The 16,021-nt window shown below is 33.5% G+C and overlaps 1 protein-coding gene across 1 annotated transcript; it reads left to right on the top strand.

Moving 5' to 3' along the window:
- Positions 1-1,966: 1,966 nt before the first annotated feature.
- On the top strand, positions 1,967-12,908 carry LOC134719017 (uncharacterized). The gene is made up of 6 exons (XM_063581927.1): positions 1,967-2,213; positions 4,342-4,444; positions 7,630-7,775; positions 8,437-8,539; positions 10,001-10,155; positions 11,991-12,908. Exons 1-6 carry the CDS (start codon positions 2,141-2,143, stop codon positions 12,068-12,070), a joined length of 660 nt encoding a protein of 219 aa, XP_063437997.1. The 5' UTR covers positions 1,967-2,140; the 3' UTR covers positions 12,071-12,908.
- The last annotated feature ends 3,113 nt before the right edge of the window (positions 12,909-16,021 follow it).

Below are 16,021 nucleotides of genomic sequence, written 5' to 3'. Positions count from 1 at the left end.
TCTGTCATTAAAATGAAGAGTTATAATTATGGTGCTTTATACCTTGATTGAAGTACAACTAAATCTTAAATTTGTAATCCTTTATCTTCCATGCAATTACTGTGTACACAAAAAGAGTCAACCATTAATCTTTTGAAGGGAAACTATTAATAAAGCAATTTGATATATTTAGTCATAAATTGGTCGATAATTGGTTGTCTTATGTCCAGTGACAAATATTTCATGCATATAAACTACCCACTAGACTACCTATGGGTACATACCAGGGGCAGATTCAGGCATTTTTAAGAGGTGTTTCAACCAAAGATGTGGGAGGGGGGTCCAACTGTTTGTACTCATTCAAAAGCATTTTCAAGATAGTTTTAGGTTTTATGTGAAATAAAAAAAAATGTTTTCAAGAATGTAAAGCTTTCACTTCAATTTAAGAATTGCCTGCTCTTGATCAATTCATTTTGTCATCTTACCATGTAAATAAGTACATGTTTAATAAAACAACGCTTTTAATCAATAAACATACTTACACCAGCAGCTACCTTCTTTACATTCAAAAGTCAAGGGCCTTTTGAAATCCCATTTTTACAATGATATTATAGTGAGTAGATTTACAAAACTACGTAAATGAGCTACATCCAGTCAGCCAAAACATATCAATAGAGTAATTACAGGATTACTCAAGTTGTAAATATGTGCGAAATTGGATATTGTATAGAAAGGTATATACTATGAAAATAAGAGCTTGGGGCAAAGCCCCGCGCTATAATTTTCATAGTATATACCTTTCTATACAATAACCGAGACATATTCAATATGTATCGATCAATCATGTTTACAAACATTTTGGTTGTTATACTATTACATTTTCTATTAATAACTACATGTAAACCGAATGAAGAACGTATAGGTAAATTGGTGTCATTCTTTTCGACTTTATACTTAAGACAAACTGGCACTCGGTCAGTTATGAGCAACCAAAAGGAGTAAAATCAAAGAGAAGATAATCTGTCGAAGGAATATAAATTCCGAAGTCAAAAGTTGGTTATGTGAAGGAGAAAAAAGTCTATTATTAATTTAGAGTGTCTATTTATTATGATTAAAAATAATGACAAAGCAGCGAGTTCTTAAGCTTATACATAGAATATATAATCTGCAGTTTTTAGAAGTTGTGTATGTTTCTCCTTAGTTTTGATAAAATTGTAATGTATAATGGTTTCCACCGGAAGTGACGCTGTATGCTTGAAACGGGTTTTTTTTTTTAGGAAATACATGCATAAATGATGGACCCTCAAGGGTGACTGGGGTATAGAAATATGGTCACTTGGTCTTCTCCCGACCGGCAGTAAAACGCTTGCCGAAAGGGGGCGTCCGTTTGGCTGTGCGGGATGTATAAGTTCGCAGTCACGTCCGGTCAGAAGGGGGACGTTAAATCCGATGCCTCGTGTAAAGAGAGTGCCCTTTGCACGTTAAGAACCCTTGCAACAACTGTTTGAGGGGTCCGTAGGTGGCCTGTTGCAAGGCAAAATGTCTGTCTCTATCCAATATACCTTCATTTTCCAGTGGCAGTCCAAATTTCCCCGACCATCATCCTCAATTATAACAACCTACCTATTGTATTTATTGTGAACTTGTTCTCGTCCTGAATATGCATGAAATATTTGCCACTGGACGTTAAGTAACTACAATCAATCATAAATGATGGACTAATAAAAATTAAAAAAAACTTAAAGTACACAAATAATAACAATAAGAGAATAATTATACACAAATTATGATAAAAAATATAATAGAATTAACAATGATAATGAAAAAAAGGATTGACACAAAATATATATACGACGCCTATTAAAACGTGTGAAACAGGACTGGATGAGTTGAATAACATTTATACATGTAATACTCTATGTAATTTGTTAATAGCAAATAAACAAGCTATAACTACACATTCCCTTCGGCAATGTTAATATATTCGTTACATGTCCACTTACCGGAAGTAAATATTTACGACAACAACCGAATTTGCTTCTTTACAACTGAAAGATATTCGCGAAATGGAAATTGGAATTTGGAATGGACGTAAAACAAAATATAACAATGTTTGACGATTTCGATATGTTTTGCAGGATAATATTGTGAATAATCAATAATGAAGAAAATGGTTATGAAGATATTCCTTTTAATATTGGTTGTAAATTTACAAATTCTATATGTAACAGCAAGTGAGTATATATAAAACATTACGAAAACAACAATGGTAATATAAGCCTTTGTATCAACAATAATCTTTTACAAATACCTTTAAATATTATAATAGATTGTTTAAATCTGTTTGACATACATGAATTAACCTTATAGGGTGGTTTATTTTTGAAAGAGTTAAATACAAAGTATACAGGAGACATCCATTGCTCCCACTGTTTATGTCCCACCTACGATAGTAGAGGGGCATTATATATATGTTTTCTGGTCTGCTCTGTGCGCCCGTTCGTTCGTCCTTCCGTCCGTTCGTCCCGATTCATGTTGAAGTTTTTGGTCAAGGTAGTTTTTGATGAAGTTGAAGTCCAATTAACTTGAAACTTAGTATACATGTTCCTTGTGATACGATATTTCTAATTTTAATGCCAAATAAGAGTTTTTATCACGGTCCACTCAACACAGAAAAGTAGTAGTTCCGTTCTTTAAAACAGTCATTTGCACTGAGGGGAGTGCATACATATTATTGTAACATGCACAACTCTAGTATATATGATGTTTAATATATTATAATTTTTGCATTGTGTACACATTTGTATTGTATGTAGATATAGGAAGATGTGGTGTGAGTGCCAATGAGACAACTCTCCATCCAAATAACAATTTAAAAAAGTAAACCATTAAAGGTCAATGTACGGCCTTCAACACGGAGCCTTGGCTCACACCGAACAACAAGCTATAAAGGGCCCCAAAATTACTAGGGGAAAACCATTTAAATGGGAAAACCAACGGTCTAATCTATATAAAATAACGAGAAACGAGAAACGCGTATATAAATTACATAAACAAACGACAACTACTGTACATCAGATTCCTGACTTAGAACAGGTGCAAACATTTACAGCGGGATTAAAGGTTTTAATGGTACCAAACTTTCTCCCCTTTTCTGAAACAACATCACAACAAAGAAAATCATACAATAAAATATCAATTGGCAGGCTTAACTCCATCAAAAAAAGCTAATTAATACACAATGAACGAATACATTTGATCTGCGATATCTGAATGTAAATGCACAGTTAATAAAATATTAGGGATAAATATTCAAACATTCAACATTCAAACATTTATGCATTGTGAACCTGATGAAACCGAATACCTGCCAAAACAGAACAACATCTCATGTCCCGAAAGGGTTCGGTTTAGTCAGGTTTTACTGTATATGGTTTACATATGCCTTCAATCCCTAGGGGTATACATGTGCATTCCATTAATGAATTAAGAATAAAAATTATTTTGCATTTAGTACAAATGTAGCTTTAAGATTCAAAATAGGTCAACCATTCCAAGTAATCTAGTGCAAAAATGAAAATAACCCTAAACAAATGTCCTGCATCCGACGTGCTTTTCTGGATTTACCTTCGCCAAGAATGCTCAAAGCCTAATGTATGAAACCCTGGGATGTATTAGAACTTTATAATTTACCGAAATTCAGTACGTTAACAATGGCCAATTCAATATGAGTATATAGATAAATAAGTTTTGGTTTGATTGCCAATGAGTCTCCAACAGCTTCCACATGACATACAGTAAAACCTGACTAAACCGAACCCTTTCGGGACATGAGATGTTGTTCGGTTTTGGCAGGTATTCGGTTTCATCAGGTTCACAATGCATAAAATGTGAAATGAATGGTCTTCAGAACAAGTTTGGATTGGACAGGTTTCCGGTTTATTCAGGGTTCGGTTTAATCAGGTTTCACTGTATAAGTTAACAGAAATCAGTAGGTCACCAGCAACGAGCCTTCAACAACGCCCAAACTGATACCGTTTACTAATTTTATTATAAAAGGCAAATTGTAAAATAATCCAACGAGAAAACTAACGACTGTATGAACAAGATAATGGAAAAAAATGTATGTCAGATAGACGGCAACATCGACAACAACTGAATAACAGGCTTCTGACTTGGGACCAGCGCAAACAGATAGAAAACTTCGCCTGACTGAGTTGAAACGAGATAATAGTTATTGACGTTGAAGACTGTACTTTTACATTGACCTTTAATTGTTTACTTTTTATAAATTATGACTTGGTTGGTTTGTCTCATACCATATCTTCTTATATTTATCTATACATTTACTTGTATTTCCAGACCCATGTACAAATGGAGAACTGATTGAAGGAGCTGCCTTAAAATGTACCGCCCAACAACTGATTGGTCTATTACAAGCTAAATCTCTTGAAGAAAAATGCGGGTAAGATCATTTATGATGACGTACAAAATGTATCATGATATAAAACATTCATATTATTCATGTAACCATTCAGCAAGTCAGGAGTCAGAGGGTATTGCAGCAAACGAACTGTCACATGCGTATAAATTCAATTTGAAAGTTAGTTTTCTCAATTGAAATAATTCAGGCCTTTTTATATCAGACAATACGGTATGAATTCATCCTCATTGTCGTACGGTTGCTTACAATTGCTTAAGGTGGTATGGGTGTCTTTCGCCATCTTGGACTGTAAAAAACAGAAAATCTAAGGTCCATATTTTTTATCAAGTTAGCAAACTTTGATGCAGGAATGCAGATATTTAATGTGAATTTTCATTTAAAAGAACGAATTTATAAGAATATAAATTAGAAATATTAATATTTTTTACAAGTGTAGATTATTTTTGGTTGTTTTTAAATATTTTCAAATTGGCATTTTAAGGGGAAGTAACTCTAAAACAGTGCATTTTCTGAAGGGCTCTTCATGAAATTTTCCTATTTTGTCTTTTAGCCGGAAAAAACGTACGGTGACACTATCTTTTCTTTTGATATTCTAAAAGCATTTAATTTGTCTGAAAGCTATCTTTTCCTAACTTATTATACAATTCTATCATTTTGTTTAGTTTCTATTCATAAAATTGTGTTTTTTTTTTGTATAATCCATACACAATTTGTCATGTTGTCACAACCTGTAGCTTGAGAAAATGCGCGGTGACCTATCATTTTTATAATATTTTTGAACATGTATCAATAGATACTACATTTTGACAAAGTATGGACAAATTCTATCATTTCTATTTTAGACTCCCATACCACCTTTAATTCGCTTTACTTGAACTTTGGTGGAAAGTTGACACATTGCCAATGATACAACATCTCCTTGTTTTAAATGCTTGTCTGGAAACGCTTCACAGTGATGTACTGTAAACCAACTTATTTTCGCGGATACTTTATTTTGCGTTTTACCCTTTCTAGACCATTTCGCGGCTATTTAATTTCGCGATTTTCTGATTGACTTGATGTAGTTTAATAAGGAATGATCAAAGTTTTACATATTCGCGACGATTTATATTCGCGTTTTTTTCTACTCGCGAAAGTCGCGAAAATAAATCGCTCGCGAAAATAAGTTGGTTTACAGTATTACTTTACTTGCTAACTACTACGAGATTCGGTCTTTAATGGAGAGATCATGTCTCATTTGCGATCAGCCCAAATCTTCTTATCTTCAAATTACTTTTTAGTTTCATGTGTTTATTTTATTTATTTAACCAGCAGATATATTCACAAGTTAGAGTTGGGTTTTTAAACTACAATTTACATATAAATGTTAAAGAAAGGCATTAGCCTTTTTTAAGTTTTTATAGGATGGACAAGTTTACACATGGAAAAAAGTATTGCAACACCAAATTGAAATTGAAATTAAAAAAACACTTTTTATTTTTTGGTGATATATTTTGGTAAAATCGAACTAGTTAAACATTATTTAAGTATCATCTGAGTTTAATCAATAAATATCGACTTGATAAGTTTTTAACTGCCCATGCAGCTACTGTACCCGTAAACAGCAAAACAGATGTTTTTTATACTCATTGTTTTCAACACTTTAAATAACCAAGTTTTTAAAGAAATGTGATTGACACCTTGAAATGGGTCCTTGACAACTCTTAACTGCAGCAAGATGGCAGATTATCAGCATAAGAGAAGCACGGATGTCGCTGTAACAACTGCACGTATAGTTGGTCATCACCATTCCACTATAAGTCGTTTTGAGAATAAAAATCAGGCAATAAACGCTGTTAAAGACCTGCCGAAATAATGAAGACCCCCTATACCATTGGCTAGAGAAAATCAAGCATAATGAAGGTTGGTCAGAAGGAAACCCATTGCATACAAGACAATCCTAAAAAGAGAGTGTTGGCCATACATGAGCCTTTTAACAAGAACCCTTCGAGATCAACTCATCGCTACTGGTTATCGTGCGATAAGACCATTTCGAAGACCTTAAGTTTGCTAACGAACAGACACACAGTTTTCCGTATCCAATGTAGTGCAGAGCTCGCCAAAGTTGGAAATTAGCATCGTGGAGGAATTTCCAATGTTCAAATGGATTTGGTTCATCTTCCTTGGCCTGATCGTAGCCCGGCTTTGAACCATATCGAGCATATATGGGACACTATTGGGCGGAAAGTGCGCGAAAGGACACCCCAGTTCAAACACATCATGAACTAAACAATGCTCTTCATCAGGAATGGTTGCTGCTACCTTAGCAACAAATTAGTCGATTTATGGCAGGAATCAGAAGACGTTAAGTTGTGGTTATTCGTTTGAATGGAGACTGCGCACAAAGTACTAATTCTTTGGCGTATAACGATCAACCATGATGTGAACAGTCATCTGAAGATTAATTATGAAATGTCTGACATTGTAAAGTTCGACTACAGTAAAAGTTGTAAAATGCATTTTTTTGTACAAAAAACACTTCATTTTGTTATTAACATTGTGGTTATATAAATCATTTTTTTCAAACATTTTTCGTTCGTTCGTTTCAATGCCAATGTTATGGTAAACTATGTTTCAATAATATCATGAACATATTTTTATTATATTTCATCCCAAAAAAGAGGCTGATTTTTCAAGTTTCAAAAAATCAAGGTGTTGCAATACTTTTTTCCATGTGTATAGAATTGAAAATCCTTGCCGACAGCAAAAATCTATTAAAAGTGAAAAGCTATTGAATTCATTTTTGTATCCACTGTTATTCGAAATCAATTTTAACAAGAAACGTTTCAGCAAATGTCGTGTATTATTCGTCACAACTCGGCCGATTCCGTGCCTTAGAAAAGAGGTAGCGGATTCATCCGAGGATTGCCGATTGACACGAATTAACGGAGGATTTTAAGGAGGTAGACCTGGGTTAATGGAAATAACTCTTAAAATCATCAGTACGCTTGTGTCAATCATTGTCATAAATATATTCAAAGCTTCTAGGTTACATAGACTGTTTCAGGTAAATGCTTAGAATACACTGATGATACTTGACTTTTACAAACGCATAACTGATTTAAAGAGTTATCTCCATGAACCAAAGCCTACCCCCTTAAAATCAGTATTTTTTTGTAAATAAGAAAATGGTATATGTTCACCAAAGCTGTATTTGTATTTTTCAGAATTGTTTTAGATAAAGTAAGACCCTGTATTGTAACCGCCATCAGTACAGACCACAACAGAACGTGCAAAGCACGAGAGATTCACGAACTTATAGTTAACTTTCGTGACGTCATTGTCGAGCATTTAAAATTCGATGTCACAGAATGTATGTACATATGTTTTAATCAAAATACGATACGAAAATTATTTGTTTTAAACAAAAAATATTTATTTACAATTTGTTTTCAAATTTAGAATTACCATACAATTTGCTATACTATATGCAGTCATTTGAACTTTGGTGGAAAGTTGTCTCATTTGCAATCATGCCACATCTCCTAATTTTCATATACAATTATATTAATTTAAAAAGTAAACTAAGGCGAAAGATACATGAACGAACGAAAAATTCAAAAACCAAAAGTCCATAAGTCGAAAAGAAAAATGAAAACCGTGTTGCAAAGACTGAACAACGATGAAAAGACAAAACAAATCAAATCACAAAACAATACTACATGTAAGACTAAAAACTCAGCAAGACTAATCATTATCTGAAATTTTCTTTTTCTTTTACAAAAACTAGTACTATAACAAATGCAGTATATTTCCTTATTATTGATTTATATGCTTAACTTTACTATGTTCTTTGATTTTAACGTTGCGATTTACTAGTATAAGAATGGAATCATATCCTTTATGCCAAATGAAACAACCATAAATGAACAATCATAAAGAAGGAGCCTTCAAATTCTTGAAATATTTATAATAAAAGAACAACCACAATATGAAACACAAGAAACATGGTTTAACTAATGTTGTAATTTTAGGTTTACCAGTAATGAATTGTTCAGATTTCGAATCTGTGATGTACTACCTCGAGGTGTCCTGTGAATCTCAATTTGAAAGTTTTATAGAATACTCAAATTGTGGGTAAGTTATGATAGCTTTACTATACACACATACAAGTTTGGCTTCCATCAAATACCAAATCCACAACAAAGTTATAGTACTGTACATTTGCATTGTCGTAAAACTTAAGAGTACTTCAATCGACACTCCTCGAGTTGAGCAGTTACATGTGGAGCAGGATCTGCTTACCCTTCCAGAGCACCTGAGATCACCCCAAATTTTGGTGTGGTTCGTTTGCCTATTCTTTAGTTTTCTATGTTGTGTGTTGTGTACTATTATTTGTCTGTATGTCTTTTTTAGCCATGGCGTTGTCAGTTTATTTTCGATCTACGCGTTTGACTGTCCCCCTGTATGAAACAATCCGTATGGAATGTAAACGGAATATAGTAGGAAAATTGCTTTGAATTCCTACCAGAAAAGAGTGATATTCTAGTCAGACAGTAGTAGGAATCCACACGGAAAATAGCCGAAAAATTTAAATTATCAGGAATTTCTTTGTAGGAATATTGTATATTCCTACCAGGAATATGCAAATTAGCAGGAATAATTTGGTAGTAGGAAAATGAATAATCAAATCAGATTTTCAAAATAGAAAAAAATCTATACAGACTTTAGCAATTCCACCTAGGTAGAAGAATTTTTCAAGTAGGAATATTCAAAAATCCAGTCAGACTTTTGTTCATTTTCCATGTCCGTCTCCTTTCTATGTGGAATCTTTGAATCTAGGTGGATTCCTACTTCATTCCTACTAGTGTCTAGGTGGAATTCTACTACTTATTTCGTACGGGCCTCTGGTATCGAGATGAGACGATTATGACTACTATTTATATCAAACACATAGCGAGACATCATTGATATGCTTAGTTTATAGCAAATCAACTAATCTTGACGAGAGTTTTATTTTGTGCCGCTCTCGCGAGAAGGAAAGTAATTATATAATTTATGTCAAATATATGTCAATGAGTTATTTAACTCATAAATCTATAACAAACTAAAATGTAACAGCTAGCGCCATGACAAAATACAGTAAAACCAGACTTAACCGAACCCTTTCGGGACATGAGATGTTGTTCGGTTTTGGCAGGTATTCGGTTTCATCAGGTTCACAATGCATAAAATGTGAAATGATTGGTCTTCAGAACAAGTTTGGATTGGACAGGTTTCCGGTTTATTCAGGGTTCGGTTTAATCAGGTTTCACTGTACGATCAAAAGACAAACAACAGTACACAAAACACAACTTAGACATTTAGAATAATGCTAAACAACACTAACCATATATTCCAAGTGCTCTGGAAGGGTAAGCGGATCTTGCTCAATATGTGGAACACGTTGTGCAAATCATGCAAGAAATTATTATTGCTATTATGTTTTATCACATATTGACAAATGTAAAAATAAAAAGAAGTACATTATTTGTGTTAATGTTTGTGTATACATGTGGTATTTGATATTAATTATTTCATGTTTATATTTTTGTTTAGAAATCTGTGTAGATTAGGATCTTGCATGTCAGATTCAGTAACAGCACAAAATAAAACGTGTTCCCTGATAGAGTTTCAAGATTCGATAATGTCCAACAGAAACGCATGGACGGCGGAAATGGGAACATCAGAGGTCGATATTTGTTGTAGTGACGGTAAATACTTTTTAGATAACAATATTTCATATACAGTCAATATAAAAAAAAAGATGTGGTATGATTGACAATGAGACAAGTATCCACAAAAGACCAAAATGACACAAACATTAACAACTATAGGTCACCGTACGGCCTTCAACAATGAGCAAAGCCCATACCGCATAGTCATCTATAAAATGCCAAACCTGCTTAAGAGACAGCTGTATTAAGCAAACACCTACATGTATGTCATGTATGTTCAAAGACCACAAATTTTATCTAAAGTACATTTCATATAGATCAAACCTGTATTAAAACACAATCTGGCTTAAGGATGTTTGCTTGTCATGTTTTGGAGTTTTTGTCAGATTTTCGAAATCCTCTGGTTTTATCCATTTCAATGCCTTAACATATTTTGCCCATGAACCCCCATATTTCTTTTTATAAATCTTTTCAATGTATAATTATAAGCAATTTGTAAAAGTTTTATAAATTTTTATTTATTTTTTGAGAACTTTAACTGGTCAATGATAAAGCTATGAAAAGTCAAGAGAGAACATTTTCCCGCCAAAATTTCAATGGCTAATATCTCAAAAACAAGCCCATTGACCCCTAATTATTTTTTGCTTTTTAGCTTCTTCAATTAATCCCCTATCAATATATACTAGTTTTATGGAAAGTTATTTATTATGAAACTGAGCAGCGAACATCCTTAAGAGACCTCTTTTTTGCTCCCCCTTAAATGGTCTCTTAAAACAGGTTTGGCTGTATATGAGAAACGATTTAAGATTGACATATAGGCCGCCATTTTGGAGAGATACATAAAATGGCGGAGATGGAAACATCAGAGATCGATATATGTAATAGTAAAAATATACTTTGTAAACCATAATACTTCACGAATAGATGAATTTTAACATGACATTTTGAAAGGGCAAATGGCTGATTTTCATATTTCACTAACCAAATTAAGACATGAAAGCATATTAAAAAATACTTCATACTATATTTGGAAGTGGAAGAACACACATGAAGTTGTCATATAAAAAGACTTTTTTTCTCGTCTTTGTATCAGATAAATTCAAGATGATATCCCCTACATATGAACCTGTACGTTCTTGATATTAAATCCACACGACATGGAATATCGTCAAAACCAACCATCAAAAGTTTAAGGAAAAAAAGAAATTAAAATAAAGAAAAAAGTAACCAATTACATTAAGCAAGCTTAAAATAGATGACTTATATTTGTTCACATTTGATTAGTGTCTCTTGTTACTATAATAACCCAGATCTTCCCTTTTTTAAGTAAGGAATATATTCATTTGCTACCTTACTACACAAATGTCATTATACTTTATGTAGCAATATTGATTTATTCATATACAGTGAAACCTGACTAAACCGAACCCTGAATCAACCGGAAACCTGTCCAATCCAAACTTGTTCTGAAAACCAATCATTTCACATTTTATGCATTGTGAACCTGATGAAACCGTATACCTGCCAAAACCGAACAACATCTCATGTCCCGAAAGGATTCGGTTTAGTCAGGTTTTACTGTACATACAATCATATGTTCATATGTTCTTTGTAACTGAAGTTTTATGAAAAATGTGAGAAATAAAGTCATTCTCAATAAAGTAATTTTGCGCCTGTCCGGAGTCAGGAGTCCTTGTTAGTCGTCTTGTATAATTTTTAATTTTAGTTCCTTGGGTGCAGGAATTTCTCGCTTCATTGAAGACCTATTAGTGACCTTCTGTTGTTGTCTATTCTATGGTCAGGTTGTTGTGTCTTTGACACATTCCCAATTACCATTCTCAATTTTATCATTATATTTTCTTTATTTTCAGATGTAAATTCAGCCAGTTTGCCATTGATATCAGTATCACTGAACTTAGTGTCGTTATTCGCCATGTTTGTTTTGCTTTGATTATTTAAAAGACGATATTATAATCTAGATCAATGTTGCCTTATTTTGAAAATATGGCCACGCTTGGTCTTCTTCCGACCAGCAGTATGACCATTGTCAAAGTGATGATTCGGTTTTATGGTTGAGCCGGATATAAATTTACAGATCGATAAATATGAAGCCTCGTATGGAGGGAGTCCTTTATTCTCTACATCATTGTACATACGTTAGAATCATTTTAGCAACTTTTGAGGGTTCCGTATATCGCATGTATATTGCATGTACATTGCATGTATATTGCATGTTGCAAGGCGCGAAATATCAGTCCAAATCTCATTGACCTTCATCTCGCACAGCCTCTTTTATCTATCGTATTTTTATAGATTTTTTATCGTTTTAATCATGCAAGAAATGTTTGAAAAAAAATATTTGGCCCCCGCAATGCGTATAAAAACAAATTTACCGTCCACACAGGGAACTATATTTCAAAGGGAGATAACAGTGGTCTCGGGGTTTGTATTTATATATATAACTTAACAGAGGCGGATATAGGGAGCCAGAGGGGCCGCCCCCCCCCCCCCCTTGTTGGGGAAAAACTTGGTTGCTTATATAGGGAATCACTGAAACGTGACTTGAGCGGTCCCCCTCTTAGGTCAGTCAGTGGGTCCCCACTTATGAAAATTTCTGGATCCGCCACTGAGACTTAACACTAATATATGATGTTGTCATATTATTTATAAGATATTTCAACCACATGGTCCTGAAAAGTATTGTTTCATATGCAGGCGTTAAAACTGAGATGCAGCCTTTAATTTTCAACTCTTTATTCGTCAACTTTTTTTTTTTTATATAATGTATTTAATTGGAGTTTAAATTTTAAAGGAGTAGGTCCAGTAAGACCCCTTTTGGCCCCAAAATATAGCAGTTTTACAAAATTGTTAAAATGCAAACTTTTTATTATTTATTGGATAGTAAAATGATTCTGCTGAATAAATATGGGCTGTTTTTTACAATACAATGCACATATATTGGGAACTAGCACCATTAAGTCATGCTTAATTACTGAAATCCTCACAATTCTTGCATTTTAGTTATATTTTAGACGGTTTCCGTGTTAAACGAAAGTGGCCGCATTCGTGTTTATCCCTAATATTGAAATGTAAGTTGTATTTAAATTGATGATCATAATACATAACATTTATAAAGGTTGAGGATGAACACGGATGCGGCCACTTTCATTTTTGACAAAAACCATCTGAAAAGTGACATTTTTCGGCATATTTGGTAGATTTTTCATATTTGAGCTGGAATCGGATCGTTTTTAATGACAAAATTAGTTAAAATCTTTCTCATAAAGTAATTGAATCAAATGAAATAGACACGTAAGTGTTCAAAAAGTGGCCAAAATCGGTCCTTACCGGACCTTCTCCTTTGTATTTTTCGTCATGTAACGTTTTTTTTAAATCTTGATTCCTTTTGAATCATCTGTAAACACTGCTTATATAAAATGAAATGTTCTTTGATCTTCTCCTTTTGAGGGTTATTTATCACTAATAAAATGTCAAGTTTCATATTAGTATGAGTTATAATAGTCCATGTATTACAAAACAATACCATTTTTAGTTACCTAATGTGAAAAAATTAGTAGGAAAAACTCAACTAAATGGCAATGTTAATTGAAATTGTTCAACTGAACATGTTGAAGAGAAGCAGTGTATGTTTCAACCACATAACTTTTTTTAAACATTCTGACACCATAAGAGAAAATATCTGATGCCAAAAAGGAGAAGTGGTTGTTTTATATGACGTCAACAGCTGAAGTGTCGCTAATTCTCGTGTCAAATGTCGCAGATCCCCAAAAGGTCTATACATTGATGGTACAATTGTTCTGTATGAGATGAGCATTTGGGTGATTCTCGAGGCTCAGCATGTCAGTCTAAAACAAAGCAGGGTTAATATACTCATATCGCATTAAAATGTTATTGTACTTGTAGTTTGATGTTAAGCATACGTCATAACTTTCATTTTGTCGTGTTTACAGCTGTTATCTTAATACTAGCAAGTTAAAGGTTTGGTTTGCTTGCTTGCTTTGTATTGATGTTTGTGCAAGTGTTGTTAATAAGATTGACATCTGAAAACAATGTAAAAAGGCGGAATTAAACTTAAACCTTCAACTTGCTAGCATTAGGATAACAGCTGTAAAGGTTCAAACTAACAAAAAACGTCTAATAAGGATACCATTTGTAATGCTAAGCCTTAAGGGGGATCGCGGGTCTAAATCTATTGTTATGCCCCATCTACGATAGAAGAGGGGCATTATGTTTTCTGGTCTTTATCTCCGTTCGTCCGTCTGTGCGTCCGTGCGTCCGTTCGCTTCAGGTTAAAGTTTTTTGTCAAGGTAGTTTTTAAAGAAGTTGAAGTCCAATCAACTTGAAACTTAGTACTAATGTTCCCCATGATATGATCTTTCTAATTCTAATGCCAAATTATAGTTTTGACCCCAATTTTATGGTCCACTGAACATAGAAAATAATAGTGTTAAGTTCAGGTTAAAGTTTTTGGTCAAGGTAGTTTTTGATGAAGTTAAAGTCCAATCAACTTGAAACTTAGAACACATGTTTCCTAGTATGATATGATTTTTCTAATTTTAATTCAAAATTAAAGTTTTGACACCAATTTCACGGTCTACTGAACATAAAAAATTATAGTGCGAGTGGGGCATCCGTGTACTATGGACACATTCTTGTTTTATTTAATATAGGATTTAAAATTGAGAATGGAAATGGGGAATGTGTCAAAGAGACAACAACCCGACCAAAGATAAAAACAACAGCAGAAGGTCACCAACAGGTCTTCAATGTAGCGAGAAATTCCCGCACCCGGAGGCGTCCTTCAGCTGGCCCCTAAACAAATATATACTAGTTCAGTGATAATGAACGCCATACTAATTTCCAAATTGTACACAAGAAACCAAAATTAAAATAATACAAGACTAACAAAGGCCAGAGGCTCCTAACTTGGAACAGGCGCAAAATGCGGCGGGGTTAAACATGTTTGTGAGATCTCAACCCTCCCCCTATTCCTCTAGCCATAGTAGAAAAGTAAACGCATAACAATACGCACATTAAAATTCAGTGCAAGAGAAGTCTGAGTCTGATGTCAGAAAATGTAACCAAAGAAAATAAACAAAATGAAAATAATACATAAATAACAACAGACTACTAGCAGTTAACTTACATGCCAGCTCCAGACTTCAATAAAACTGACTGAAAGATTATGATTTCATTATATGAACATCAGGCATATATTTCTCTATGTGTTTCTATAAATGAACTCAACATGCAGACTTCTTATACGTTCAGGTATTTAACATCCAATATTTTATGGATATATTCTTTATAAAATACAAAAATGTCAGACTGAGTATTCACCTCAGAAGCTAACAAAACCTTTAAATAGACTTATTAAGAAGTGATATAGTTACGATATCGTGGTTGGGTCATTAAAGATTGCATATTTTGGCATAAATATTGATTCACTTATAGGGTCTTTGCATCGGAACTAAACACATTTATTTTAAAACCAGTTGTTGGCATGACACAGGTTATGTTCTTCTCATATATGTTATGATGGTATGATACTAAACCCCTGACGGGGAGGATTGTGTCTGATATTTATATGATGAAGACATAATTTTTCAATCAGTTTAATTGAAGTCTACTAGTAGTCTGATGTTATTTATGTATTATTGTAATTTTGTTTATTTTATTTGGTTACATCTTCTGACATCAGACTCGGACTTCTCTTGAACTTAGTTTTTTCACTGACCCCCCTCTTAACTTAATTTGGGAAAAAATTGATTTACCAAAAGGGATATATGTCAAAATCGATTTTATATATACAAAACTTGTAGAATTTTACACCCCCCCCCCCCCCTAAACGATTCGATTTAAGTTTAAGACCAGGACACAT

This window comes from Mytilus trossulus, chromosome 5, assembly GCF_036588685.1.
Source record: "Mytilus trossulus isolate FHL-02 chromosome 5, PNRI_Mtr1.1.1.hap1, whole genome shotgun sequence".
Taxonomy (NCBI): domain Eukaryota; kingdom Metazoa; phylum Mollusca; class Bivalvia; order Mytilida; family Mytilidae; genus Mytilus; species Mytilus trossulus.
Note: the sequence above shows the minus strand (reverse complement) of the source record. Positions and strands in the feature narration are given on the sequence as shown.